This window comes from Neophocaena asiaeorientalis, unplaced genomic scaffold, assembly GCF_003031525.2.
Source record: "Neophocaena asiaeorientalis asiaeorientalis breed wild unplaced genomic scaffold, Neophocaena_asiaeorientalis_V1.1 scaffold70, whole genome shotgun sequence".
NCBI classification, from domain to species: Eukaryota; Metazoa; Chordata; class Mammalia; order Artiodactyla; family Phocoenidae; genus Neophocaena; species Neophocaena asiaeorientalis.
In genome coordinates, this window is record NW_020175410.1 from 823008 (window position 1) to 850232 (window position 27225).

At 38.1% G+C, this 27225-nt stretch overlaps 2 protein-coding genes across 3 annotated transcripts in view; one reads left to right on the plus strand and one right to left on the minus strand.

Annotated features, from left to right (window-relative positions):
• The window catches only part of ANKMY2 (ankyrin repeat and MYND domain containing 2), a 35658-nt gene extending 32768 nt beyond the window's left edge, over nt 1-2890 (plus strand). For both annotated transcript variants that reach the window (XM_024766989.1, XM_024766990.1), the window contains exon 10: nt 1662-2890. In XM_024766989.1, coding sequence (XP_024622757.1) covers nt 1662-1846 — 185 coding nt within the window. In that variant the 3' untranslated portion in view covers nt 1847-2890. The remainder of the gene's footprint in view (nt 1-1661) is intronic.
• Nucleotides 2891-9751: 6861 nt separating this feature from the next.
• The window catches only part of LRRC72 (leucine rich repeat containing 72), a 36183-nt gene continuing 18709 nt past the window's right edge, over nt 9752-27225 (minus strand). Inside the window, exons 5-9 of the mRNA XM_024767162.1 lie at nt 26251-26361; nt 18803-18892; nt 17714-17866; nt 10965-10992; nt 9752-9981 (exon numbers count right to left, since the gene is read on the minus strand). Coding sequence (XP_024622930.1) covers nt 9816-9981; nt 10965-10992; nt 17714-17866; nt 18803-18892; nt 26251-26361 — 548 coding nt within the window. The 3' untranslated portion in view covers nt 9752-9815. The remainder of the gene's footprint in view (nt 9982-10964; nt 10993-17713; nt 17867-18802; nt 18893-26250; nt 26362-27225) is intronic.

Below are 27225 nucleotides of genomic sequence, written 5' to 3' on the forward strand. Positions count from 1 at the left end.
CACAGGAACTGAGTCTTCTCAGGGGACCAAGGAAGCTTGGGGTTAACCAACATAAGGATCATGCTTAAATGTATCCCTGTTTTGAGTCCCTGGAATAATGTACAAGACTGTAGTCAGCCTAGCTGTCACTAGAAAATGAAAGACATAAAATTCTGAGGATGGGACTTCCCTGGTGGCGCAGTGGTTAGGAATCTGCCTGCCAGTGCAGGGGACACATGTTCGTACCCTGGTCCGGGAAGATGCCGCGGAGCAACTAAGCCCGTGGGCCACAACTACTGAGCCTGTGCTCTAGAGCCCACGAGCCACAACTACTGAGCCCGTGTGCCACAACTACTGAGCCTGCGCGCCTACAGCCTGTGCTCCACAACAAGAGAAGCCACTGCAATGAGAAGCCCTCACACTGCAACGAAGAGTAGCCCCCACTCACCACAACTAGAGAAAGCCCGCACACAGCAACAATGACCCAATGCAGCCCAAAATAAATTAATTTAATTTAATTTAAAAAAAAAGATTCTAAGGAATATCATTTATTCCACATTCTACATTATGACTTATGAGACTGCCCTGGAACCATGCACTCTTAACGAGTTGTTACTTATATTTTGCTCACAAAGGATTTTAAGGTCTTTGAATATGAAAATAATTAAATTTCCCCTAATGGCTACCCAAAAATTTTAAGGTTGGAAGCCTTTAAATTTCTTAACTATGAAACTTCAGGTGAAATTACAGAGTAAATCTATAAATTACAAATTAACTTGAACAAATTAAATTTCTACAAGTGTGAGGGCAGTGAGTTCCATATTATTTTTCCTCTCCCTCCCTCCTGAAGTATATGACTCATTTTCATCAGGAACAGTGAGTTGCTTGAGCAATGATTCATATATTGGAGAAGAGAACCGCCCACACTACCCAGAGGATATATAGCACATTCTGGGGAGTGATAGTTTGAAAACACTGCCCAGGTGATTCTAACACTAAGCACGTCCATCTCCACCCCTCAAGGGACTGTGTCCACTTTACCACCTGGTGGAGAAACACTACTAGTGGGAACGGATGATTGGTACAAAGCTGAATTCATACAAAATTAAATTTTTAGAAATCAATTGTTAAGAGAATAGTCAGACTTTCTGACTGCTGTGCGTTCTCCTGTTTTCTGAACCAAACTTGTATATCCTTTATGTTGACAGGTACTAGAGAAGCCATATGGGAGGACAGTCAGTAGAATGGGAACTCCTGGTTGTTAGACATCAGCCCGTATCACACACCATTCTACACCTTTATTCTCCACAAATGTAGGATAGGCTTTATTATGCCCCACTTTATGGATAAGGAAACAGCCTTGTACAGGCAGTTACCTAACCAAGCACGTCAAGCTAACTCATGGCAAAACTGTATTCGAATGTGGATTTTGCCAGTCAGCAATCCTGATTTCAAGGCCTGAGTTCAAATGCCAGTTCTGTTCTTTTCCTAGTGGTGCAACTATGAGCAAGTTAACAAACCCCTCTCTTCTCAGTTTCTCTATTTGTGAAAAATGATAATAGAGATAATACTTGGCCTCATGGTTGTTATGAGGATTAAATGATTGAATACACGTAAAGTACTTAGAAGAGTGTCCAGCACACGGTAGGAACAAAATGACTCACTTTTTTTCTTTTTATCAGATGGCAAACTTAATGTCAATTCTAACTGTGTTAATGAAGAGCAGCCAGAGGCTGAAACAGGAATCTCCCAGGACGACTGCAATCCTAAAGAGTCTGTGGAAGGGGAGAGAGAATCTCTTCAGAGTGATGCTGGGCTGGAATGCTTACAGGATGCTCCTGTAGGTCCACAGCAGTCCGAGGAGTAAGAGCCGGAGCAAGTGCCAGTGTGGACAGTCCTCACCCTGGCAGGCAGCTGGAAAACTCACGAGACTGTGTCCTCCTTGCCTCCACACCTGCATGGCACTGTGGCAGGATTCCACTTTTCATAGAATACGTGCTCTCCAGCAAAGCTCTGTCTACCAAGCCCTAATTTCCTACTGATTCTGTTCAATAATTGGTCACATATTCCTAGGGAGAAAAATTTTTTTCCAAAATATAGGAGAAACATTTCTATTCCCTTTCTGAGGCAGGCCTCCCAGCAGTTGTTCTCAAAGGAAAATAAATCCCCTTTTAAAGAAGAAATATAGGTTTTAGGGAACAAAGAGGCAAGCAGAACAGTTGTAGGAGAGAGGAGATTTTCAGGAAAGAAAAATTTTATAGCCATAGAGATGGGTAGTTAAAAGAATCATAACTTATATGTAAATAAAATGCATATAAATAGCATTTACAATAGTGAAGTTCTACTTATTAAGGTGCAATGAAGATATGGGGATATATGTATATGTAGAGCTGATTCACTTTGTTATAAAGCAGAAACTAACACATCATCGTAAAGCAATTATACTCCAATAAAGATGTTAAAAAAAAAAAGATGCAATGAAATGAAGAAAAGCTACATGTTAAAGGATCTTTGCCATAGTTCAGCTAATTGTAGTTTTTCTATAGAATTTATCCTGAGCAGCCTGAACTTTACATAGTTCCTGCAGTGGTGTTTTATCTACAGTCTTTGTACCTTCAGAAATGTCAAATCCCCCAGGAGGAACTAAGGCATAGCCACAGTTATCTCAGCATGTGCATTTAAAAAGATGTCTGACGAAACTGTCAATTAAACAAAGGCTAAACATACTGTGTCCACAATTATAAAACTAACTCATGTGCCATTTTCCACTTGAAAGGCTTTTACCTTCCTGTAAGCTTTTCATGTGGCTCTTCCTGTCCACAAACTGATTTGTAACTGTCACTTATAGACTGTCCTGGCATCAGTTTTTAGTGTCTGAGTATTTAAATAAAGCTAGAGTATGAGATCTGAAGATAGTGCTGTGTTTCAAAGTTTCTTGTGTTGATTTGTAAAATAAATTGTGCCTACTGATATAGCCACCTCACATCCTGTTTCATAGTGTTTTGCTGTCGAGGGTGGCAAATATTAAAGAAATACTAGAGAACTTAAAACATTTTAGGAAACTTAGCAAATACTGGAGAACACAGTATAATTATTTTAATATTCACAATTACAAATCAAAATGACTAGAATTCTCACCTCACTTCACTGATTAGATTTTTCTGTCTTGCTGCTTTTCCTCTTCCTTACACTCAGTTACTTTTCTCCCAGTGCCAGCACATACATCTTCTGCACACTCTGTACCATGCTGCTCTAGGAAGACTTCATGTGAGTAAATCACAGTTAAGTGTTAAGTGGGTAGGAATTCTACAGGCAGATTTTACCTGAACTTGTCAATCATGACGAGCCTCCCTTCACTCATCAAGGTACCTAAATCTACACACTGATAAACATTTATCTTTGACCAGAAAAATAGTCCTCCCAGGCCTTCCTCTTCCCCAAGTATGTTTTTTAACCTGAGTTCCCTGATTCTAATTATTTTCTGGGTGTGTGGTATTATCATGGTCCCTGTCTTTGGATAGCATGGAAGGTTATGAAACAGCAGAAGGGAATAGGAAAGTCAAGAGAGGAGGCAACGTAGAGGTAATTTTCCCTTCATTGAAATGAATGCTAATATGAATCAGAACTCTAACACAGCTACAACTGGCATTAATAGTAACTTTCCAATTGGACAAAGAGAACTTTAGATATAAGCCATGTCAATATCAAAATTTCCATGGATGTATTTCAAGAAAGGGGTGGTCAGAAGAGGGGTTTAAGAGAAATGAGGTTGGTTCTCATTATACTCCCTTTTTCATAAATAACCAAAAATAGATGTTTCCATTGTAACACCATCAAAACAGGTGTTACCCGTTTTTTTGTTTTTCAATATGCCATCAAGAAGCTTTTCTCAAACAAAAATAGACCTAAAGGATAAGAATAGCCTTACTATTCCAATATGTCTTATACTTAGAGCAGATGTAATAGAATATTAAATTAGCCAGTGTGTTTATTAGGAAATTGGATTCTGCTTTTTGATCCAATAGGTGGTAATAATAGCTACCACTGAAAGTTACTGTATCCCTGAAGTTATCTTGTTTAATATTCACAACAACCCCATGAAGTAGACTTTATTTTTATCCCCATAACACAGATAAGGAGGTTAAAGTCTAAAGAGGTCTACTAATGTATCCAAAAGTACAGAACTGGAACTCAACAAGGTCTGCAGTTTTGACTACAACATTGTACACTCTTAATATGTTACCATCACTGTAGTTTCTCTGCAGATGTAAGATAATAACAGAGCTCTGAAGACAAGCCATTATTTTACAGGATGTGGTAGATAATCCCTAGGCTCTTAAAAAGATGAGTGATTTTAGTCATCATGATGTATATGAGTTTACTTGAGTTTTAATATTATTGGATATTAAACTTAATAGAAATTCTTAAAGTAGATGTTCTTGCAGTGTTTTTATCTTCTCAGGATCATCTCCCCTGCTTCTGAAGCAAATCAGTCCCCTTCTTGAGCGGGAGGTAGATGTCTTCCAGTTCTCATGGTTTGCAACTAGGCCAATAAGGATACTTTTCAGAAAGTTTACATTCCTGAAGCCAAAGAGGGAGGTTGTTTGTTTGTTTCTCCCTTGGGACAATTATAAATTACGGGGATTCAGTTCCAGAGCTGCTAGAGCTGACATGTAGAGGTACCTGAGAGAATGTAGCCACTGAGCAGACACAGACAAGAGAGGGATAAAAGGAGGGGAAAATGTTGAATCCACTGGGCTCTGCACTGGGTTTATGGGGTTTGGTTACATGAGCAAATTTCTCATCTGGCTTTCTATAAATCAGAAACAAAGAATCAGTAATACATCTTGTGACAACTAGAAAACAAATGGGATCAAATTTCAAAAGTTAAATATATGTAAATATAACAGGAAAATGAAGGCACATAAATTAAAATTTTTGAGATTTATATGCTCTTAGAAAAAGTACAAAGGCACATCAAGTTTTGCGTTAGATTATAGTTATTTTGGTTGGAAAAGAAGCTCAGTACAAGGTGTTTTTGCACCTCTTTACTGATGTTTATTTTGGAAAACCTCGTATTTACTTGAAATTGTATAGAGATTAATGCATGCTTATGTAAATTAAGATGATATTAAAGCATCATTTGCACAGATGAAAAGCAAGATATTAATTTCAGAAAAAGCAGATTTCTTCTCATAATAATTACTTTAGCAGATAAACAGGAGATTCTGCCCCCACCCCCGCCAAAAGGTGGCTCTTAGCCTAGTTTCTATGGCCTTTAAGGACTAAGTTCTAGTTTTATAAATCAATAAAGGCATCTTTTTAAATAGTGATCTTAACTTGTCTAGAATAAATCAGGTAGCTGTGTAATTGATCAATTCAGGGCAATGTAGCTAGCTAGTTCATAAACTCACATAAAACTACTTAATCGCAAGGTGATTCCAAATGGATAAGATTTAAATGTGAAAAAAATTATCAATTCCGGAAGAAACCATGAAAATATTCTTAATGACTTTGGCATGAAGAAGATCTTCCTAAATGTGACACTAAACTCAGAAGCCACAAAAGGAAACAAATTGAACTACATTTAAAAAAAAAAATCTGAACACTTCTGCTTCTGGGAAGATGGAGTAGACATACTTTTCCTTATTCCTTGTACTAAGTAAAACTAAAAACCCTAAACATTATATATAAAACAATCAGAAGAGGGCAGATTGGCTAGGCCCCTCAGGATCCAGGCAATGACCCTTTGGTTTTTTCTCTGGGCTTTTTTTTTGCCTCATATATAGCAGATTTGAGGCGGAAGAAGCCAGCAACATGGAAGCACCAACAACTACAGACAAAAATAAGCTCCAGTAGACAAATGCCTGCTCTGTGGATTTGGGACTCAAAACTGAAACATCATATCATACCTAAATTTCGAGTCTACACCAGCCTGCCCTACAAATTTTGGACTTGCCAGCCTCCACAATGCCATGAGGCAATTCCTTAAAGTAACTTGCTCTCTATATATGCATGCACCCAATTGATTCTGTTCCTCTGAAGAACCCTAACAGACCAGGTGTCCTAGTTTGAGCTGCTAAAACAAATTACTGTAGATTAGGGTTGTTGAAACAGGAAACATTTATTTCTCACAGTTCTGGAGGCTGGAAGTTCGAGATCTGGGTACCAGCATGGTCAAGTTCTTGGTGAGTGTCCTATTCCTGGTTTACAGAGGGCCACCTTGCTGTGTCCTCAAATGTCAGAAAAGGCAGGCTAGCTCTCTGGCCCCTTAGAAGCGTGCTAATCCCATTCATGAGATTCCACCCTCATGACCTGATTACCTCCCCAAGACCTTACCTCCAAGTACTATTACATTGGGAATTAGATTTCAATGTAAAAATGTTGAGGGGACACAAACATTCGGTCTATGATGGTAGGTATAGTTCCTAAGGGGCACAAATGCTCTTTAACAACGCAGAGGTTAGGACTCTCCTCGATATCCAAGTATAACTTCCCAATCAGTCCTCCATATTGTCAGTTTCACATCTGTGGATTCAACCAGCTGTGGAGCGTGTAGTACAGTGCTACATATTTATTTTTAAAAATCTGCATGTGAGTGGACCCGAGTAGTTCAAACCCAAGTTTGTTCAAGGGTCACCTCTAACAGCCGACATGTATTGAGCACTTTCTTTGAGAAAGCCACTTTACCCGTTACATACATGATCTAACTTAATCCTTGAGACTCTATGAAGTAACTATTATTATTATTTTAAATAAGAGGAAATCAGAGCCTAGAGATTAACTAACTTGTCCCGGTAACATAACTGGTAAGTGGAAGAGCTAAGCTAGATGTGTCTGCTTCCAGAGCCTCAGCTTGAAACCGCAGCCCTGCACTAATCTATGGATCAGTGTTTTCTGTTTCTTAGCTATAAGATCATCTGATGGATCCTGAAATAAATGTGCTTTCACTTGAGCCCATTTGAATGGGTCTTTGTTGTTTAAAACTAAGAACTTAATTAAAAACACCCTCTCAATTGTGTGTTCAATTTTGGTAGAGTTTTAGATTACTTAAGTAAGGATCATATCTTCTGTTGTGTGCTCTTCTGCAAATGGTATTTAATATAATGTTTTCCAATCATGGCCACTAGAAGCCCTTCTTTCTTGAACAAAAAGTGCCTAGTATTGAGGAGTGCATTTTAAAGCAAATCTTTTTCTTCATACAGATGAGATATATTTCCATTAGTTCTCTAAAAAGGAGATTAAGTAAAATTTGTTAGCCATATGTTTGTAATTGGAATAAATTGTTCATCCTTTTCAGTAATTGTGGGATTAAAAATAAAATATCAGGGCTTTCCTGGTGGCGCAGTGGTTGAGAATCTGCCTGCCAATGCAGGGGACACGGTTTTGATCCCTGGTTCAGGAAGATCCCACATGCCGCGGAGCAACCAAGCCCGTGTGCCACAACTACTGAGCCTGCGTACTAGAGCCCGCGAGCCACAACTACTGAGCCTGCATGCCACAACTACTGAAGCCTGCGTGCCACAACTACTGAAGCCCGCGCGCCTAGAGCCCATCCTCCGCAACAAGAGAAGCCGCTGCAATGAGAAGCCCGTGAGCCCCTGCTCACCACAACTAGAGGAAGCCCACACGCAGCAACGAAGACCCAACTCAGCCAAAAATAAATAAATAAAATAAATAAATTTATAAAATAAAATAAAATATCAGACTACACATTCTTTTTCTATTCTTTTAGTGGTTAACCTGGAGATTACAATATCGCATCCTCAATTTACTGCAATCTAATTAAAAATTAATACTGTTTATGCAGTTTATGAGCCATCTTAAATCTGAGCCAACATATACCATTTCCATCATGAAATGGATTGTTGCTTTACCTGCCCAACATTATTGCTTGGTGGGTCTAATGGTACTCAGTTCAGGATGAGTTCAATTCAGGCTCCCAGTTCTAGAATGAATGCAGTAGCATGCCTAGAAACTACTATTTGACCAGTAACTAGCTCTCTGCTGCCGTATGACCCTTGAAAACGTCACTGTGATACCTCTCAGCTTGACAGGGGCTTCACAAGGCATGCTTGCTTACAACAAATACTTCTAGCACCATGGATTAGGCTGGGTTATTGTATTACTAATCTATTACTATGTAGTAAATTATCCCAAAATTTATCAGCTTGAAGCATCAATAAGCATTATCTCATACAGTTTCTGCAGCCAGAAATAGAAGCAGCTTAATGGGGTGGTTCTGGCTTGGGGTTTCTCAGGAGGGTGCTGTGAAGCTTTCAGCCAGGGCTGCAGTCATCTGTGGCTTAAACTGGATCTAGAAGATCTGCTTACAAGGTAGTTAACTGGGTCTGGAGGATGGCTTGCAACTCACTTGGTTGTTGGCAGAAGACTTAGTTCCTTATTTGCTTCTGGAAGTAGGCCTCAGTTCCTCACCACATGGATCTCTCCAGAGGACTGTGTAAGTGTCCTCATGACGTGGCAGCTGGCTTCCTGCAGAATAAGTGATAAGGAGAGAGAGGAAGAGAAGACTTTGATTCTTTCTATGACCTAATCTTGGAAGCAACACACCATCATTTTTCCTTAATATCAGCCACTCACCTACATCAATACCTAACTTTTTCTTCTCCTCAGCTGCAACCTTCTGCCAGGGACCATACCGGACTTTGCAGATTCTGGCTGTGCACAGAATCACAAGTGCCCACAGGGGGAAGGAGATCACAGATTCTCAGTGACAGTTCACTACTCCCTCTAGGGTTTTCATCTCTTGCTTGTTTTGATTTCAGCCCCACTTCTCCAGTGTGTCTGTGGTACAGTGTGATACTGTCTAGGCATCAACAGATAAGGGGAAATGTCCCTCTGCTATTTTTTTTTTTTTGCAGTACACGGGCCTCTCACTGTTGTGGCCTCTCCCGTTGCGGAGCACAGGCTCTGGACGCGCAGGCTCAGCGGCCATGGCTCACGGGCCCAGCCGCTCCACGGCATGTGGGATCTTCCCGGACTGGGGCACGAACCCGTGTCCCCTGCATCAGCAGGTGGACTCTCAACCACTGCGCCACCAGGGAAGCCCCCTTGTGCTTTTTATAAGCTTTAGATCTAGCGCTTTAGCTTAGCTGGTGAAGATCAGCAATGCGTTTTGGGTTACCTTACATGTCCGGTTTTGCGTCTCAGCACAAGGCAACTGCTGAAAGCTTTTCTGTTTTCCCTTCCCTCTAGCAGAGTGCTTTGGTGTAGGCCAACCACAGATCATAAACCCACACCCAGAACTGGCATGTGCCTCCAAAGGTGAGAGTGAAAGTCATACAATATGGTGTAGTCATACAATGGAATACTATACAGCAATGAGAATGGAATTATTGCTGTTGGCAACAACATGGTCAATTTTACAATTTTATAATGTTGAGTACAAGAAGCCAGAAAAAAATAATTCAACTTCTATGATTCCATTTATATGCCTTTCAAAAACAGACACAATAAATATATGGTTTAGAAATCAGGAGGATAGGTGGATAGTAACAGGTCATTGGACTGGTAACAGGAATGAGGAGGTTTTTAGAGTGCTGGTAAGGTTCCATTTCTTGATCTAGGATGCCTGTTACCTGAACATGTTCATTTTTGGAAATTTTTTTGAGCAAAACACTTATGACTTGTATACAATTCTATATACATGTTTTACTTCAAAAGAAACAAGATAAAATGTAGGAATTATTTTTCCTTGGTGCTTCTGTTTACATTCAAATGTTTCAAATAATACCACAATAAATATACAATATGCTAATCACAGAAAAGTTTAATGTATAACTGAAAACTACTAGGATTTCTAGAAACCCCAAGGATTATCTCAGTGTAACTGTGAGCATTTGGACAGGTTCTGTGTCTTTCTCTTCAAGGTATTTTTCCTCTCGTGTTGGAACTGTGTCCCAGTTCAGATAGGTAATAGCCATTGCCGATCGCTTCAAGGACCTTACAAAAACAGCATCTTCTGGGTCATCAAACATAGTTCTGAAAAAATGGCAATTATGTCAGAAAAAAAATCAGTTAGACCAATGTTTAATTTAAGTGAATCAGTGCCATATTTTTCGTTTATCTGTAGCGTAGTACCACTGACAAATAACTTTTGGGCCCTACTGACAAATGACTTTCAGGACAAGTAACACCATTTTTATTGTATATATTGTTTATTTTAAAAATAGAGTGAATATATTTGGGATCAGCTATAATAGGTCTCACATATTCAAGCATTCATATTTCAAATCAGTGGTTAAATGAAATGATTAAAAAATATATAGAGATATCATATGCATATTAGTATCTTATGTACATTTTATTGAAAAGTTATTATAACTTTTAATTATAATTATTATTAATAATAGTTAATTACTATATAACTCTATATTATACTATATTTTGTAAAAGCGCTTGGAGATACTGTTTTTCAAGACTGAGTCCAAAGAAAAAATTCCTAAGTGCAATATTAAAACAGAATGATGATTTTAAAATTCATCAATATTCATAAATTTAATGTTTTTCATAGTTGTATGAACTATTTCTTTTGAAAATGTAAATTCCAGTGAATATAAAATGTTAATAATTGCTCTCACTGAACATATTTAGGGGAACAGTAAACAAAGAAGTAAAGACCTTCATTTACAATATCAGGTAATTCTTAAGGTTTTTTTATGCTTACTTTCAAGATTTTGTCTTTTTCTTTTTTAACTTTTTTGTCTAACTTCTCCCTCCACCTCACCCCACATTTTCATTTATTTTAGGTTATAATAATAATATTAAAAAATCTAAATATGTCAAATATGAACACATAGTTTGAACTCATATATCCCAGGAAGACAGCAATTTTTCTGATCTATTGAAGAGTTAGTCATTTTTTTAACCCATTAAAATCCATTTTGGGAAATGGGAATAATCTAGGGAATCAACACGATTATGAAATAATCTGGTAAGAAAAGTAAAGTTTTAAAATCACTTACTTGTCTACATTATTCGCAAATGCAAAGTCTAAAAGAAAAATTCTAAATTAGTATTTTTCAAATGTTTAGTCAACATTTTAAAACAATGAAATAATGCTATAAAGGAAAAAGTCTAGAGCATAGCTCTCTGGTTTTTGAGCAATCATTTAGATAAATAGTTCAATCGGTCAAAATTGCCGTGATACCTAACCTCAAACTCAAATTTTCTTTCAGATATAGTGCCTTAGGTGTGTCTAAGGTTTTAAGGCAAATTCTTTAATACAATACGCGTCTCAAAACTCTGAGAACAAAATGCTCAATCAATTTAGTTACCAACGGAATCCAAATGGAAATTTTTATAATTAAGATACTCAGTCTCATGTGCGGAAACGGATCCGTTTTCTTTTTTCAGATAGGCACATGCATCTGTAAATGGACTAATAGACCAAATGAGTAAAAAATATTTAGGGCAGTTTAAACCTCTTGGATTCTTGGCATTAACTTCAAAGACACAAAATAAACAAATCCTAGATCACAAGAATCTACATCTTACCTAGATTTGGAGCTCAAAGGCTAGTCCTCAAAGCTTGAATTTCTTATGGTATTTTCTAGAGACTGTCATTACTTTGTTTATTCCTCTCCAGAAGGCCCAGTGCCAGGCTAGTGATGGAATGTACCAGCACCTGTTGGGCCAGCAAAGCCCACAGTCTGAGCTCTTGCCAACTCACAGGCAGCAGGGAGCACACAGCCTCTGCCTTAGGAGAGGGGTTCAAGGCATCGTTCCCTTCACAAGTGGCTAACCCAAGTCTCCCATGTCTTTTTTCATCTCCCCAGATTCTTTCTACGTTTTTAATTACAAAAAGCTCACATTTTACTTTTGATGAATATAAACAAGAAAATAGGAAAAAGTGAAATCTCCCTTTGACCTGTCCAATTCCTTATATCAGAAGTATCACCGTTAAGAGTTTTGTATGTATGCTTCCAGCCCGCTATGTGCGTATGCACGTGCACTCACGCACAGACATATACACAAAGATTTGTTTGCTGACGAAATTCTAATTTTGTCATTATTCTGCATTATATTACTCCACAACATATTTTTTTGTACTCAAAATATACCATGGAATGATTCTAAATCCAACTGTTCATAGGGTATGGATGTGCCATAAGCTAACATGCTATGAGTGACCATTTAGATTTTCTGTTTTTCTATTACAAAAAGTTTCAATTAGCACTTTATACATATATTTTTGTTCATGTGTGCAAATACTTCTGTAGGAGACAGATTTCAAATTTAACTGCTGTGTTGAATGTGTTGCACATTTTATATATGGGTGGATACTGTCATACTGCCATATGACCTTCCAAGAAAGTTGAACCAGTTTACCCTGGTTCAACTTTCTTGGAAGACTATGAGCTGCGCTCTTTTCTCCCCTCAACTTCACCAACCTTTTCAGTGTTTACCTACCTGCAGGATGAAAATGGTATCTCATTGTTTTAATTTGCACTTACTTGCTCACTAGTGAGGCTGATTGTTAGACATCACATTTTTTTCCTTCTATAAATGTCCGTATCTTTTGTGACTAGTTTTCAAATTGATTTATAGGAGTCCTTCGAGATAATGGGCATTAACTTTTCCTATTGTATGTATTGCAAATATTTCTTCCAATTGTGTCTTTTAATTTTGTTCCTGAAATTTGAAGAAACTTCAAGTTGTCCTTGCTTCTCAATCTATTTGGAATACAATTGATTTCTTTCTCATTTTAGGGTTAAGAATAATAAAATCAAAATGTGGTGTTACAATTGCTTTATAAACATTTTCAAGAATAGTTTATTTCCAATAAAAGAATTTAGAGTCCTAAATGTGCATGTCACAGTAAGAACAAATATAGAAACTATAAAAACTATAAGGCACAAGTTTTAAAAACTTACAGAGTGAGTTTTATTAATTTTATTATATATGTTTGGTTTGTAGAAAATGAGGAGATTGATTACGGTTATGCTGCCAATTTGGGGGAGGCTTACAGTCAGCCTTTCTATGAATTAAGAATGTGAATTAAGAAGAAAAAATTTCAAATGCAATGAAATACTCTCCCTATCCTTTCTTCCCTAATTTTGTTTTTGGAGGTTTGATATGAAAGAAATGTAAAGCACTAAAGGTAGCAATCAGCTATTCTCCTCACACCTGAAAAACTCTCTAGTCCTGAAAAACAGATGGGAGTTACCATATGTTGCTTGTTACTGGGTGTATTAGCTATTTTTAAGAGTGGAGATTTTCTATCCCGAGATTCCTTTCCTACCACAGCATGGCTTACCCCCACTAATCCAGTAAACATTCAGTTTGAGCATTAGCTTTTACATGAACTAAAAGAAAAAACAAGGAAGTGCCTGACCAAGAGAACAGTCCAACTTATCATGCAGTTGATATGTGTCAGATCAGGTGTTGCAATGGTTTGCATATTAAGCATCCTAACAGCCAAAGGAAGATATTACCCCCATTTTAAAAAACAGAAAGGTGAAGCAAATTCATGTCCAAAATAAAAATTGTAATTACTAGCAGAGCTGGTGTTCAAATCCAGGAGAATCTGATCTAAACCTTGTGTTCTTGCCTCTACATTGGTTGTTCTCTGGTGGGAGTATGCATCAGAATCACCTGAAAGGCTTGTTAAAACATAGCTTCCTGGGTCCACCCTGAGTTTCCAATTCAGTAGATGTTGTTTGGGGCAAGAATGTGCATCTGTAGCAAATTACTAAGTGATGCTGCTGCTGCTGATTTCGGGACCACACTTCGAGAGCCACTGCTCTACACTATAGCCTTCCGCATCCAGAACGTGTCCTCCAGACATTACTTCTATTCTATAGGACATATAGGGGATAAAGGGACACGTTGAATTATACTTTGTGGAAACAATCATACAAATTGAGGCATTCCATAATGTAACTAGCCTGGTCCCTACAAAAAGTCATGGAAAAAATTTAAGACTATTTTATTTTTATTTATTTATTTTTTTGCGGTACGCGGGCCTCTCACTGCTGTGGCCTCTCCCATTGCGGAGCACAGGCTCCGGACGCGCAGGCTCAGCGGCCATGGCTCACGGGCCCAGCCGCTTCGCGGCATGTGGGATCCTCCCGGACCGGTGCACAAGCCCGCGTCCCCTGCATAGGCAGGGGGACTCTCGACCACTGCGCCACCAGGGAAGCCCAAGACTATTTTAAAAGAGAAATCTGCCACAACAACCAAATGTAATCGTGAACCTTGACTGGATTCTTGTTTGAAAAAGCAGCTGAGAGACCTTCAAGATGGCGGAAGAGTAAGACGTGGAGATCACCTTCCTCCCCACAAATACAACAGAAATACATCTACATGTGGAACAGCCCCTACAGAACACCTACTCATCGCTGGCAGAAGACCTTAGACCTCCCAAAAGGCAAGAAACTCCCCACGTACCTGGGTAGGGCAAAAGAAAAAACAGAGACAAAAGAATAGGGACGGGACCTGCACCAGTGGGAGGGAGCTATGAAGGAGGAAAGGTGTCCCCACACTAGGAAGCCCCTTCGTGGGCGGAGACTGCGGGTGGCGGAGTGGAGGGGGGGCGCTTCGAAGCCCCGAAGGAGAGCGCAGCCACAGGGGTGCAGAGGGCAAAGCGAAGAGATTCCCGCACGGGGGATCGGTGCCGACCAGCACTCACCAGCCCGAGAGGCTTGTCTGCTCACCTGCCGGGGCGGGCGGGGATTGGGAGCTGAGGCTTGGGCTTCGGAGGCGGATCCCAGGGACAGGACTGGGTTTGGCTGCGTGAACACAGCCTGAAGGGGCTAGTGCGCCACAGCTAGCCGGGAGGGAGTCCGGGAAGAGTCTGGAAATGCCGAAGAGGCGAGAGACCTTTTCTTGCCTCCTTGTTTCCTGGTGCGCGAGGGGAGGGGATTCAGAGAGCCGCTTAAAGGAGCCCGGACACCAGAGACGGGCATGAGACGCTAAGGCTGCTGCTGCAGCCACTAAGAAGCCTGTGTGCGAGCACAGGTCACTCTCCACACCCCCCTCCCGGGAGCCTATGCAGCCTGCCACTGCCAGGGTCCCGGGATCCAGGGACAACTTCCCCGGGAGAACGCACAGCGCACTTCAGGCTGGTGCAACGTCACACCGGCCTCTGCCGCTGCAGGCTCGCCCCCCATCCGTACCCCTCCTTCCCCCCGGTCTGAGTGAGCCAGAGTCCCCGAAGCAGCTGCTCCTTTAACCCCGTCCTGTCTGGGGAGGGAAGAGACGCCTTAAGGCAACCTACACGCAGAGGCAGGGCCATATCGAAAGCAGAACCCCAGGTGCTGTGTGAACAAAGAAGAGAAAGGGAAATTTCTCCCAGCAGCCTCAGGAGCAGCGGATTAAATCTCCACAATCAACTTGATGGACCGTGCATCTGTGGAATACCTGAGTAGACAACGAATCGGCCCAAAATTGAGGTGGTGGACTTAGGGAGCAACAATATATATATTATTTTCTTTCTCTCTTTTTGTGAGTGTGTATGTGTATGCTTCTGTGTGTGATTTTGTCTGTATAGCTTTGCATTTACCATTTGTCCTAGGGTTCTGTCTGTCCGTTTTGGGATTTTTTTTTTTTGTATAATTTTTAGCACTTGTTATCATTGGGGGATTTGTTTTTTGGTATGGTTGCTCTCTCTTTCTTTTTCTTTTTTTAATTACTTTTTAATTTTTAGTAATTTTTATTCAATAACTTTATTTTATTATTACTTTTTTCTTCCTTTTTTTTTTTCTCCCTTTCCTTCTGAGCCGTATGGCTGACAGTGTCTTGGTGCTCCAGTTGGGTGTCAGGCCTGTGCCTCTGAGGTGGGAGAGCCGAGTTCAGGACAAAAAGAAAAAAGAATGAAAAGAATTGAGGACAGTCTCAGAGACCTCTGGGACAACATTAAGTGCACCAACATTTGAACTATAGGGGTCCGAGAAGAAGAAGAGAAAAAGAAGGGGACTGAGAAAATATTTGAAGAGATTATAGTTGGAAACTTCCCTAATATGGGAAAGGAAATAGTTAATCAAGTCCAGGAAGCACAGAGAGTCCCATACAGGATAAATCCAAGGAGAAACACACCAAGACACATATTAATCAAACTATGAAAAATTAAACACAAAGAAAAAATTATTAAAAGCTGCAAGGGAAAAACAAATAACATACAAGGGAATCCCCATAACGATAACAGCTGATCTTTCATCAAAAACTCTGCACACCAGAAGGGAGTGGCAGGACATATTTAAAGTGATGAAAGGGAAAAACCTACAACCAAAATTACCCTACCCAGCAAGCATCTCATTCAGATTTGACACAGAAATTAAAATGTTTACAGACAAGAGAAAGCTAAGAGAATTCAGTACCAGCAAACCAGCTTTACAACAAATTCTAAAGGAACTTCTCTAGGCAGGAAACACAAGAGAAGGAAAAGACCTACAATAACAAACCAAAACTATTAAGAAAATGGTAATACGAACATACATATCAATAAGAACCTTGAATGTAAATGGATTAAATGCTCAAACCAAAAGACATAGACTGGCTAAATGGATAAAAACCAAGACACGTATATATGCTGTCTACAAGAGACCCACTTCTGAGTTAGGGACACATACAGACTGAAAGTGAGGGAATGGAAAAAGATAATCCATGCAAATGGATATCAAAAGAAAGCTGGAGTAGCAATTCTCATATCAGACAAAATAGACTGTAAAATAAAGACTATTACAAGAAACAAAGAAGGACACTACATAATGATCAAGGGATCAATCCAAGAAGAAGATAAAACAATTGTCAATATTTAGGCATCCAACATAGGAGCACCTCAGTATATAAGGCAAATGGTAACAGCCATAAAAGGGGAAATTGACAGTAACAGAACAATCATAGCAGGGGACTTTAACACCCCACTTTCACCAATGGACAGATCATCCAAAATGAAAATAAATAAGGAAACACAAGCGTTAAATGATACACTAAACAAGATGGACTTAACTGATAAAAATAAATAAAATAAAATTTATAGAATACAGATCCTAAATGGGTCAAAAATCTAAATTCACTAGGGTATGTTACTAAACCTAATAGCAGGTTTAGCTGTTGTGACCAAATAAACATATTTCTTTAAAAAGAATTGCAGAACAAAAGATAGATGTATTCTCGAACACTGAAAATATCATTGAACCTTACACTAACCTTGGACACTGTATACTCTTTGTTGTGTGAGAAAAGTTAACCTCTTTTTACTTAAGTCACTGTGGTTGGATTTCTGTTACATACAAGAAATTAAATTCCATCTAATGAAACATTACTGAAGATATTCAGGTTATACTTGCATATGATCACCATCTATGAGAGTACAACAAAATAATAGTGCTTATTTCTGAATGGAGGAATTGCAGATGATCTTTATTTCTTCTTTATATTTTTCTATATTATCAAAAACTTATAGCCTTAATTGTTGAAATTATCCAGTATCAATGGTAATAACAGCAAGTGTAGCTTATTCATTGAGACCTTTATGCTGTGCTAGATACTGGGGTAAGGACTTCAATGTATTATCTCCTTATCACATTACCTTATTTAATACACACAAATGAAGATGAAAGTTATATATTTAGGTAGGCTAATAAAATTGGAAAATATTTATTTCACTACATAACTGTTTAGCTTATTGTAAATTGAAGTTATTATTATAACTAAATTAACCAAAAGTTTGAGGAGTTTTCATTTCATTTTTTTCATTTTTTCTAAATACCTGAAGGTACTCTCTGGGCTGGCTTTTGCTTAAGTGGTGATCTTGGATTCCATGAAGCATCTACTTTTCTTCTGAATGCTATTGATTGAACAATATGAGACTTTTTATGGTTAAAAATCGTAATCATTGATCTTCTTTCTTTTTCTGTAACTTCTGATAAATGCAAAAAGTAATGTTACTATATAACATTATAAATAGATATGCAGAGTGATTCAAAATAGAATTACTTTTAAAAATGGATTTATCCCATGTTGTATGTGAACATCCTGTCAAAATTAATTTGTAAAAAGTTATTTCCATAGTCTTACAAGTGCTCAATATATGTCCCTCATGTCCCAAGGCACAAATCAATCCTATCGCATCACATTCTAACACATCACCATGGATGATTGAAATTGCAGCTGTGCTACATCCCTTCTTTTCCTCATGGCTATGAGGAAGAAGAGGAATAAACATAAGATTTTAATATATTCTCATTTAGAAGTTACTCAATTGTAAGTTATTAAGAATGTTCAAATCTGTAGAAAGGTAAGTAGATAGATAGGTAATAAAGAACTTCTGGGTAAAATAGACCTCAAAAAATGTAAAATGTAATGCACTGAGGTTGATTTTTCTTTTTTGTAGCTTATATAAATCAGACATACTAGTTTATCTACAATGTCTAAAAATATATCACATAGAAGTTATTATATATGTTTTAGTATATATATACATACATATTTACAGAATTTCAAAGAATATAACTTTTAGAACTTAAATAGGCCTATGAGACTTAGTCCAATTGTCTCATTTTTGAAATAAAAAATTAAGCGTGCCGGGGGGTCAGTAAATTGGCATTCAACACATTACTGTCAAAACTAGAATCAAAAGGAGACATTTCCTCATGCTCAGTTAGATGGCCTTTCCTATAAAGTGGTCAACAGACATGAATTCCTAAACTATAGCAAATTTCATACAGCAAAAATTTCAAAAATAAATAATTGAAAAACTTTACAAAGACAATTATTTCCAAAAAAACATCAGCAGTTTAAACCACTGAGTTATAAGACTGACTCTCAAATATTTCTCTGCAAGAAGAGGTGTTCTTACGATTTCTGTCAAGCAGCTCTACTCCTGGAAGGTGGTAGATTGTGTATAAACGGTACAAGTTATATTGGCATAAAGGGTTTTGGTAGAGAGCTGCAAAGAAAGAATCCAAATTAAGATGTCAGGTTTCGAAATCAGTTACATTTATCACTTGATAAAATATGAGAAATTGCAAGCTTAATATAAAACATAACAGTATATAAAGCTCTGCTTCACAGACCAATGGTTTCACCAAACCCTTACTTATTCATCGCAGGACTTACTTTTCCTATCTGTTAAATTCATTCATTCAACAAATATTTTCGGAGTGCTTACTATCTACTAGGAACTGTGCTAGGTGCTGAGGACATATCTTTGACCCAAATCTGTCACAAATGAGGAAACGTTTAACATGTCCGTAAATTAATCAGTAATGAAAGAACGCAATATCAGCTCTAGAGGGTTCTTGATGCTGCTCTTTATTAAAGTATTTGTTCATTAGTTCTCTTCTTCCAGTCTCAAAAGTCACATGGGTGCCTGCGTGGAGATGGGCAGAGTTGTGGCACACTGTTCTATTATAATTTTCTTCCTCGGCTTCACACCATTGCACCTAGTTCAGAACATATAAATGCCAGTAGCAGCTTCAGATCTCAGCAGGAGTAGAGGTGAAGAGATGCGGGTTTTGCATCTCATCTACCTCTGGCCAGGCACAGGGGACTCGGATTTCCTTGTGCGCAGGTGCTAGGATACTTAATGAACCAGGCTGGAGGTGGGAGGCATGCTGATGCGGAAGAGCTCCAGGCACTTCTGACATGACATCCCTTAGGCATCAGCATGTAGGTATCTTTTTTAAAATCTTCAGCTAGAAGTTGTATTTTATTTCCATGGAAAAGGTACTTTCCCTGTTCTTCTTTAGATAATATTAAACAGGGTTATTTCAATACAATGTGAAATAAAACTCATAATTTCCACTTGGATATCTTTAGCTATTGAATTCCACCTACACGTAATTTCTAGAAAATACTCCTGGAAAAGAGGAGAACCACTAGATGGCAGTAGCAGAAAGAGCTCCAGCTTGTGTACAAAAACATCACTCAACAACATGAGGCTCATTTAACGTACGTTTAAATCTAGGAGTACTGCTGTAGCATTTGACTAGTTATAAAATACAAAGAGGTTTGATAAAAGCATGAAAGTATTAAGCATTAGAAACCCAGAAAAAACTGATGAATATTTATAAAGAAGAGCTTGCAACATAAAGAAGAGGGGGGTCAAGGGGGATGCTTGAAAGACAACAAACTAGATAAAAACTGAAGAAGTTAATCATCTGAATGTTTTCTCTGCAGGCAATAAAATATTCTGATATTTGTTGTATAAACACAAACTTTTCTGGCTAATAAAATCGTTATAGGTAGCTATTCGCTGTGGAAAACATGAGCTTTAGAGGGACTTAAAGCAGGCAATGGAAGACACCTGGTGCATAAGAAACAAAAGTTATAAGAGGAAAGGCAAAAAAGAAAATGTAGAGCCAGGGGCAACAAGAAAATTTAAAAGAAAGGAAATATGTATGTATTGGGGGAAATGAGAGGAAAAATGAAATGGATATTTTTCAAGATTTCTTAAGTGACAAAACTGGTTTGAATTTTAATCTCAAAAGAGAAGGAATTTAAAGTGGTAGCAAATAATTATAACTACAGGACAGGGAATAGAACGGATGTATACTAAACCAGTAATAAGGATAGATTTTAAAAGATCCACAGGGATCATACCTTGTAGTTTGAGCCAGACAAAGAAGAAAAAAGGTCACCCTTCAAGGGTATAAAAGCAAAACACGGCCTCCCCTGGCGGCGCAGTGGTTGGGAGTCCACCTGCCGATGCAGGGGACACGATCTTTTTAATGAGAGTTCAGGAGGGAGAAAAATTCACAGATGCTTTAGTGCAGAAGTCTGCTCTGTGGTTACTGTCTTGGAGAATAACATCTGACACCTCATAACACTATCCTACATTATAGCAGCTGGGAGTAGAGTCTGCCTTTGCATATGATGTTAATGGAAAGTGTACCAACATCTTTCAATGGTGTTTACTTTTAGGATACACTTCATATTCTATTTTCCCTCTGAGAACACTACTATTTCATTTCTTTTCTTGGTTTTTCTTCCTAGTGCTTAAATAACTGCTTTACGTAAATTTTAAAACTTGTGGCTTCAGCTAAACAAATCACCAAATTTGGATTTACTACTATTACATTACTTATTAAAAAGGTGTCATAATACTAAAAACTTGATGCACTTATTGTGGTTCAACATTCATCTCATCATAAAATAAAATCTAAATGACAGCAAGTCAGAAAACTGGGCTATTAAGCCTAGTCGCTGACTAAATTAACTTTAAAAAATAATTAGAATTAAATAATTTTAAAAGAATTTCATTTTTATTATTCTTCACTTTTTTTTTCTTACTCTTAAATGTTAGAAGGAAGCAATCTTATTTTGAATTATCTTTTTTCCCCTCTATACTATTAAGCATTTAACATTTTGGATTTATGAGGTTTGGATTGATGCTACTAAAATTACCATAAATAAAGTTTCTAAGATATGATATTCGTTTCCTGTGTCTGAAATTTCTGAAAACCTTCTATGATGTATGGGTACATTCCTTTAGAAACTATGAAGCGAAATTGTTTACACTTTCACTTTCAATAGGCTAATACTATTTAATCCACCTTCCCTCTAGGCTACTTATAGAGTACACCTTGGTGGCGCCAGCACTGTCTTGCTTATCTTAATTTGGGATTCTGAGTCTAAGCAATTTACATTTACCCAATAATATAGCAAAATGTTTCTACTGCCTTACTGCACAAGCTTGAGTTACATGAGTCACATGTGTGAAGCTACTTCTTACTGAAACAGAAGAGGGAAAAAAAGTCATCAAAATAATTGGCTCCAGTTAATTTTTTTTTAACTTTTAAGGCAAAATTTAAAATCACCATTTAAATGAACCTGGATGTTTTTTAGACCACCTTTGAAGAAAGTTGATGTAATTAATAATGTACCAACATATCCGTTTTAATAGATAGGAAAATGATGTAGAGGATTTAAAAGCAGTTCCATCTGTGCCCATACAGAACAGCCTGTGGAAAGAAGCTCAACTGTCAATGATCAGACAGAGGTTCTGGCTCAAGGTTACTTAGTAAGGTCAGCATCTCCATTGTTACCATCTCATTTTAACTAAAATCTCTGGGCCACAGCACACCACATGATTGTACTGAATATGGAAATGATCCCTGATTTTTAAAAGGCAAACCTGGACTAAAGCAAGAGTTAGGAGAGTGAGGGATGCTGTTTCAAGACAAACAGCAGTGAAAGACCCAGTTGGCTCTTTTTATTGAGTGGACTGTTCTCTTGTGTTGTTTGGGAGGAGTGGTCCCACCTTGAGGGGCATTTCAGGGTAAAGAGTCTCAGATGAAGAGACCACTGAGACCATAGTCCCACGCTGACCTCTCAGCATCCCTCTTCACTCCCTGGCTATTTGCCATCAGCAGTGGACTGCGGCCAAATGAGGAAAGGCAGGACGTGCTTAAGAGCAGAATCTGTAAAAAATGGAGACCTTCTCTTTGAAAGGGGCACTTCCTGTCTCCAAGGGTGAATCCTTAAGTCTCTGCTAGGAAGCAAGTCTTAACAATTACGGAATGTAGGAGTTCAAGTATACTTTCTAATACTGGAGCGTAATGCAACATAGAGAAAATTTGAGAAAAATGAGGAGACTAAAGATTTAGGAACAGGAGAATGGGTTAAGTATTTTGTTGCTGTTGTCGGTGGTGTTTTTTCTCTCTGTGCTGGGAAAGAGGCAGGGAGACTGAAGGTTAGTGAAAGTCCACAGCCACAAGCAAATCTTTGACACATGCAGATTTAGAAAGAGTTTGGAGGAGGGAAGGGAAGAGGAAAATGGAGCCAGAGGGGGAGGGTGTGGAAAGGTAGACTGCCTGGAGAGAAAAGGTGTGGCCCTCCTGACTCAGCCTGGAAGTCAGGAATTCCAGTTTGTAGGACCTCACACTCTGCAGCTGGTTTTAGGCCTCCCTGAAGTTCCCAGCCACGTGTATACTGGGTAATCTCTTGGCAGTTCTCCTCATTGCCAGTGGAGGGTGCAATGCTGAAATAGGTTAGAGGTTTACCCTCCAGGCTATTTTCTCACCCTATGAAGAGCTGTAATTGAAGTGGAATAATAATAATAATATTTTAGCATTTTAAACAGTTTTATAACTTGAGAAGTTTTAACACTTGAAAATACATGGGGGACTTCCCTGGTGGCGCAGTGGTTAAGAATCCGCCTGCCAATGCAGGGAACAGGGTTCGAGCCCTGGTCTGGGAAGATCCCACATGCCACGGAGCAACTAAGCCTGTGAGCCACAACTACTGAGCCCACGTGCCACAACTACTGAAACCGACGCACCTAGAGCCCGTGTTGCACAACAAGAGAAGCCACCGCAATGAATAGCCCACGTACCGCAACAAAGAGTAGCCCCCACTCTTCGCAACTAGAGAAAGCCCACGTGCAGCAACGAAGACCGAAGACCCAACACACCCAAAATTAAATAAGTAAATTAATAAATTTATATAGTTTTTAAATACATGGATTTCTTATTGTAGATAATGAGCTGAATCTAATCTGTGATTGCAAAGGAGGTTCATAGGAACGTAATCAGGGGACATTACTGCACAATATAATTAGTAGCTAGTAAATGCCAGCATTTTTTTCTTAATTTTTTTAAATTTATTTTTGGCTGCATTGGGTCTTCGTTGCTGCGCACAGACTTTCTCTAGTTGCAGCGAGCAGGGGCTACTCTTTGTTGTGGTGCCCAAGCTTCTCACTGTGGTGGCTTCTCGTTGCGGAGCTCGGGCTCTAGGCGTGCAGGCTTCAGTATTTGTGGCATGTGGGCTCAGTAGTTGTGGCTCGTGGGCTTAGTTGCTCCACAGCATGTGGGATCTTCCTGGACCAGGGCTCAAACCCGTGTCCCCTGCATTGGCAGGTGGATTCCCAACCACTGTGCCACCAGGGAAGTCCACCAACACTTTTTTGTATAATATCTTTAACCAAAATAGGGCAAGGGTTCAAAATGTGCATATTTGCTACCAAAAATTTTCAGAAAATGCATTTTTGGGTAACCTGATGCAGCATTTTCTCCATTTCAAAAAATGATCCCTCTACAAGATTCTCAGTTGGAACAATTTATAGTCACTATGATTTTAAATAGAGGTCATTTAAAATGTTGTGACAGGCAATGATATGGACCTTATACTACCAGGCTGACCTAATAGCCTTTCAGAGAACTAGAAAAGGCACTCCTGCACCCCACCTCAGGGCTGACACCATTCTGCGCCCACACACACGGCTGGTAAGGCAGGCAAGGGCTGAATTTCAGACTCCACTTACCCCCCCTGCCACCAGGCACTTTTGTTTAAGGCATAACACTGTTGACTATGATGGGGCAACCTTGATGGCTAACCTCCAAATCTTACATTGTAAAATAAGCTTGCTTAAATTATTCAGTTCTTACATTTAGCAAATTGTCCAATTAGTTTTGCATCGAGCCCCCTCAGTTCTGTAAGAAATATTTAGGCTGAGAGTTACAAAACTATAAGCTCCGTAAAGGTCTAGGTAGGGTCTTTCTTGTTTACTTTTGTATCTCCATCTATTAGTGTCCTTAGTGAATGCATGATAAATATTTATTGAATGAATGACTGATAAACAGAAGAAACAAGGCACGAGTTTAAGTTTCAACATTCCTTAGTCTGGTTAAAGCTCTGAGCCCTGCATTTCTACCATTAAAGAGGGAATAATTCTAATCACATCATTGGATTGCTATGAAGATTTAAATGAGAATATAATGAGAAAGCATTTTCTCAACATTCAAACATGTTATTATAATTATTATTCAAAATGTCCGTTTTTTGAAAATCTATTTACCAATCGGCAGAATTTCTAGACTGTGTGCATCTTAATTCATTATCTAATTTACATAAACCATAATAAAACAATTTTTTGTTGCTACTCCTTCAAACCAATTAATGCTTTACAGAGTTAGCTTAATATTTGAAGCAATCCTGAGAGGTAGTTATTAGCCCATTTTACAGAAAAATGAAGGTAAGAGAGAGTTCAAGATCTAGTATAACCAGTCTTTTAATCATTTAAAGACATTTTAAGCATTTGTTCAGCACAGAAAGTCCAGGTAATTCAAATATGCAGGCCAATCCTGATAAGTCTTTCACAGACCTTATCACGTCACAAAAATGAGCATTAAATTCCTTAGAACTTGGGGTACTTTTAATAGTTGGGTTTAAAGAATCTTACCTATAAGAACTTAAATCATTTCTCCTTAATATAGTAGGTATAACTGATTAACACTCAAAATATTTGAAAATTTTAATAACTATGTATTGAGCTGGTTAGAAGCTCCACCATCAACACCACTTTACACATATTCAAAACACTATCTTTGGCAATTCTGAGAAATGAATAGAAAATAAATAGGAAAAAACCATCTATTTTATGACCTTGTATAAAGAAGTCTACAAACTCTGAGGTTTGAAAACCCCTTCACTGCTCTGAGTCTTTTCCCTTGGTCCTCCTAGAACCATTTGTTCTGAATTGCAATCGTGTACCAGTTTATTTACCCTTCGACACTATAAGCTTAAAAACAAACAAACCAACCGAACAACTATAAACTTATTGAGAGTAGGAACTGTGTATTATCTATTTTTCCAACCCACCTCACACCTTCTTCAAATACTGAGGTCAGTTCCTTGCTGGGTGCGATTTATATATATATGAATTGTTTGCTGTTCACCCAATAGGAAGATTACATTAAAACGTGCTCTTTTTTTTAGTGTAGGGGGAGGGAGTGTCAGTTTTACTAATACAATTCACATATCACACGGTTCACTAATTTTAAGTATACAATTCATGGTTTTTAGTATATTCATAGAATTGTGCAACCATCACCACGTTCAATTTTAGAACATTTTCATCACCCTGAAAAGAAACCCCAGACTGTGACTCCCCAGACCCTCATCCCCCCAGCACTGGGCAGCCACTATTTAAAAACAGTTACCTCTCAGTGTTGCTGTCTGGATAGATGTGCCCATTCTGGACATTTATATAAATAGATGGAATCATATAATATGTGCTAAAACTGCCTTTAGAGGTAAAACCAAAAACACAGATTTAAACATGTACCTCCTCTCTTTTTGCTTTCATCATTTCCATTTGGCATGCCATATCATTTCACAAAAATTGTTTTTCTACCTGTTGTTCTTTCAAAAATGTATTATTAAAAAGAAAAAGATCTAGTCTTGTTTTCTGGAAACTAAGTAGTTTTGTTATAAACACTGATCTAATTTAAATTCAAAGAATGAAAAAATGTCCTGTGTTATCACTATTTTAAGTTATGGCTATATAAAAGTGCAAATTAATACTTAGGGTCTTCAGATTTAGCATTCCCTTTAATTCCTTTACTGTTGCCTCAATGTTTGTTAACTCATTGTGGTGCAGCAGGAGTATATGCAACGAATGCAAAGAGTGCAGGCCTAAAAGAAATTAAAATATTTGTATAAGATTTTAAACATTTTTAATGCTAATTAAACATGCTACCTAAGCAAAAGCAAATACATGACATCTGGTGACGGGAGGAATTATTAATAATATGATGAATTTTCATTAAGAATACAACAAAGCATAACAATTCAAATAAGTGACTGTAATTTGGGAATATAGAGCCAATTTCTTTCCACTGTTTTTTTTTTTCTGTAGCAATGATTTTGTCTGATTCTGAAGGGGTTGTATTCGTTATCCTTATTTTGTTTGTTTTGTTTTGCCAATGTTGCTTAGTTTATAGTGCCCATCCAGGAAATGGTTATTCAAATCAGTATCTCCCCCAAACTGCTCAACTAAATATTTTCTTTACACAATGGGAAGCCAAATATTCCTATCATCTTATTGATTCCAAATTGCACATGTTCCCACATTTTTAACATAAGTGAAAGTGTGTTGTATCTTTGCAATAACGACATCATAGTTGAATTGGCAAGGTTTCCTTTCTTCATGGAACAAGGAATCATACTGGATCTCAAAATTTACGATATTTCAATTCTGCAGCATGTAATACAGAAGAAAAATGTTTTGTACCATACTTCTTTGTATCTCATGATCCTAGTATATCATGTACTTTTATACCAGGCTTGAAATTGTCAGTTTAGAGATTGTTGCAGGTACAAAATTAACTCAGAGTGAAACAGAAATTTGGCTGGGAAAAATTACAGCCTGTAAAAATATTTAAAACTATTTATGAAGTCCTTATTTTTTATTAATGCTCCCAAACATTAAAATTTGCTTCCACAATATCTAGTTTGTGTCCAACTGTGCAGTAGAATGGCAAAATTTCTATGCTAAAA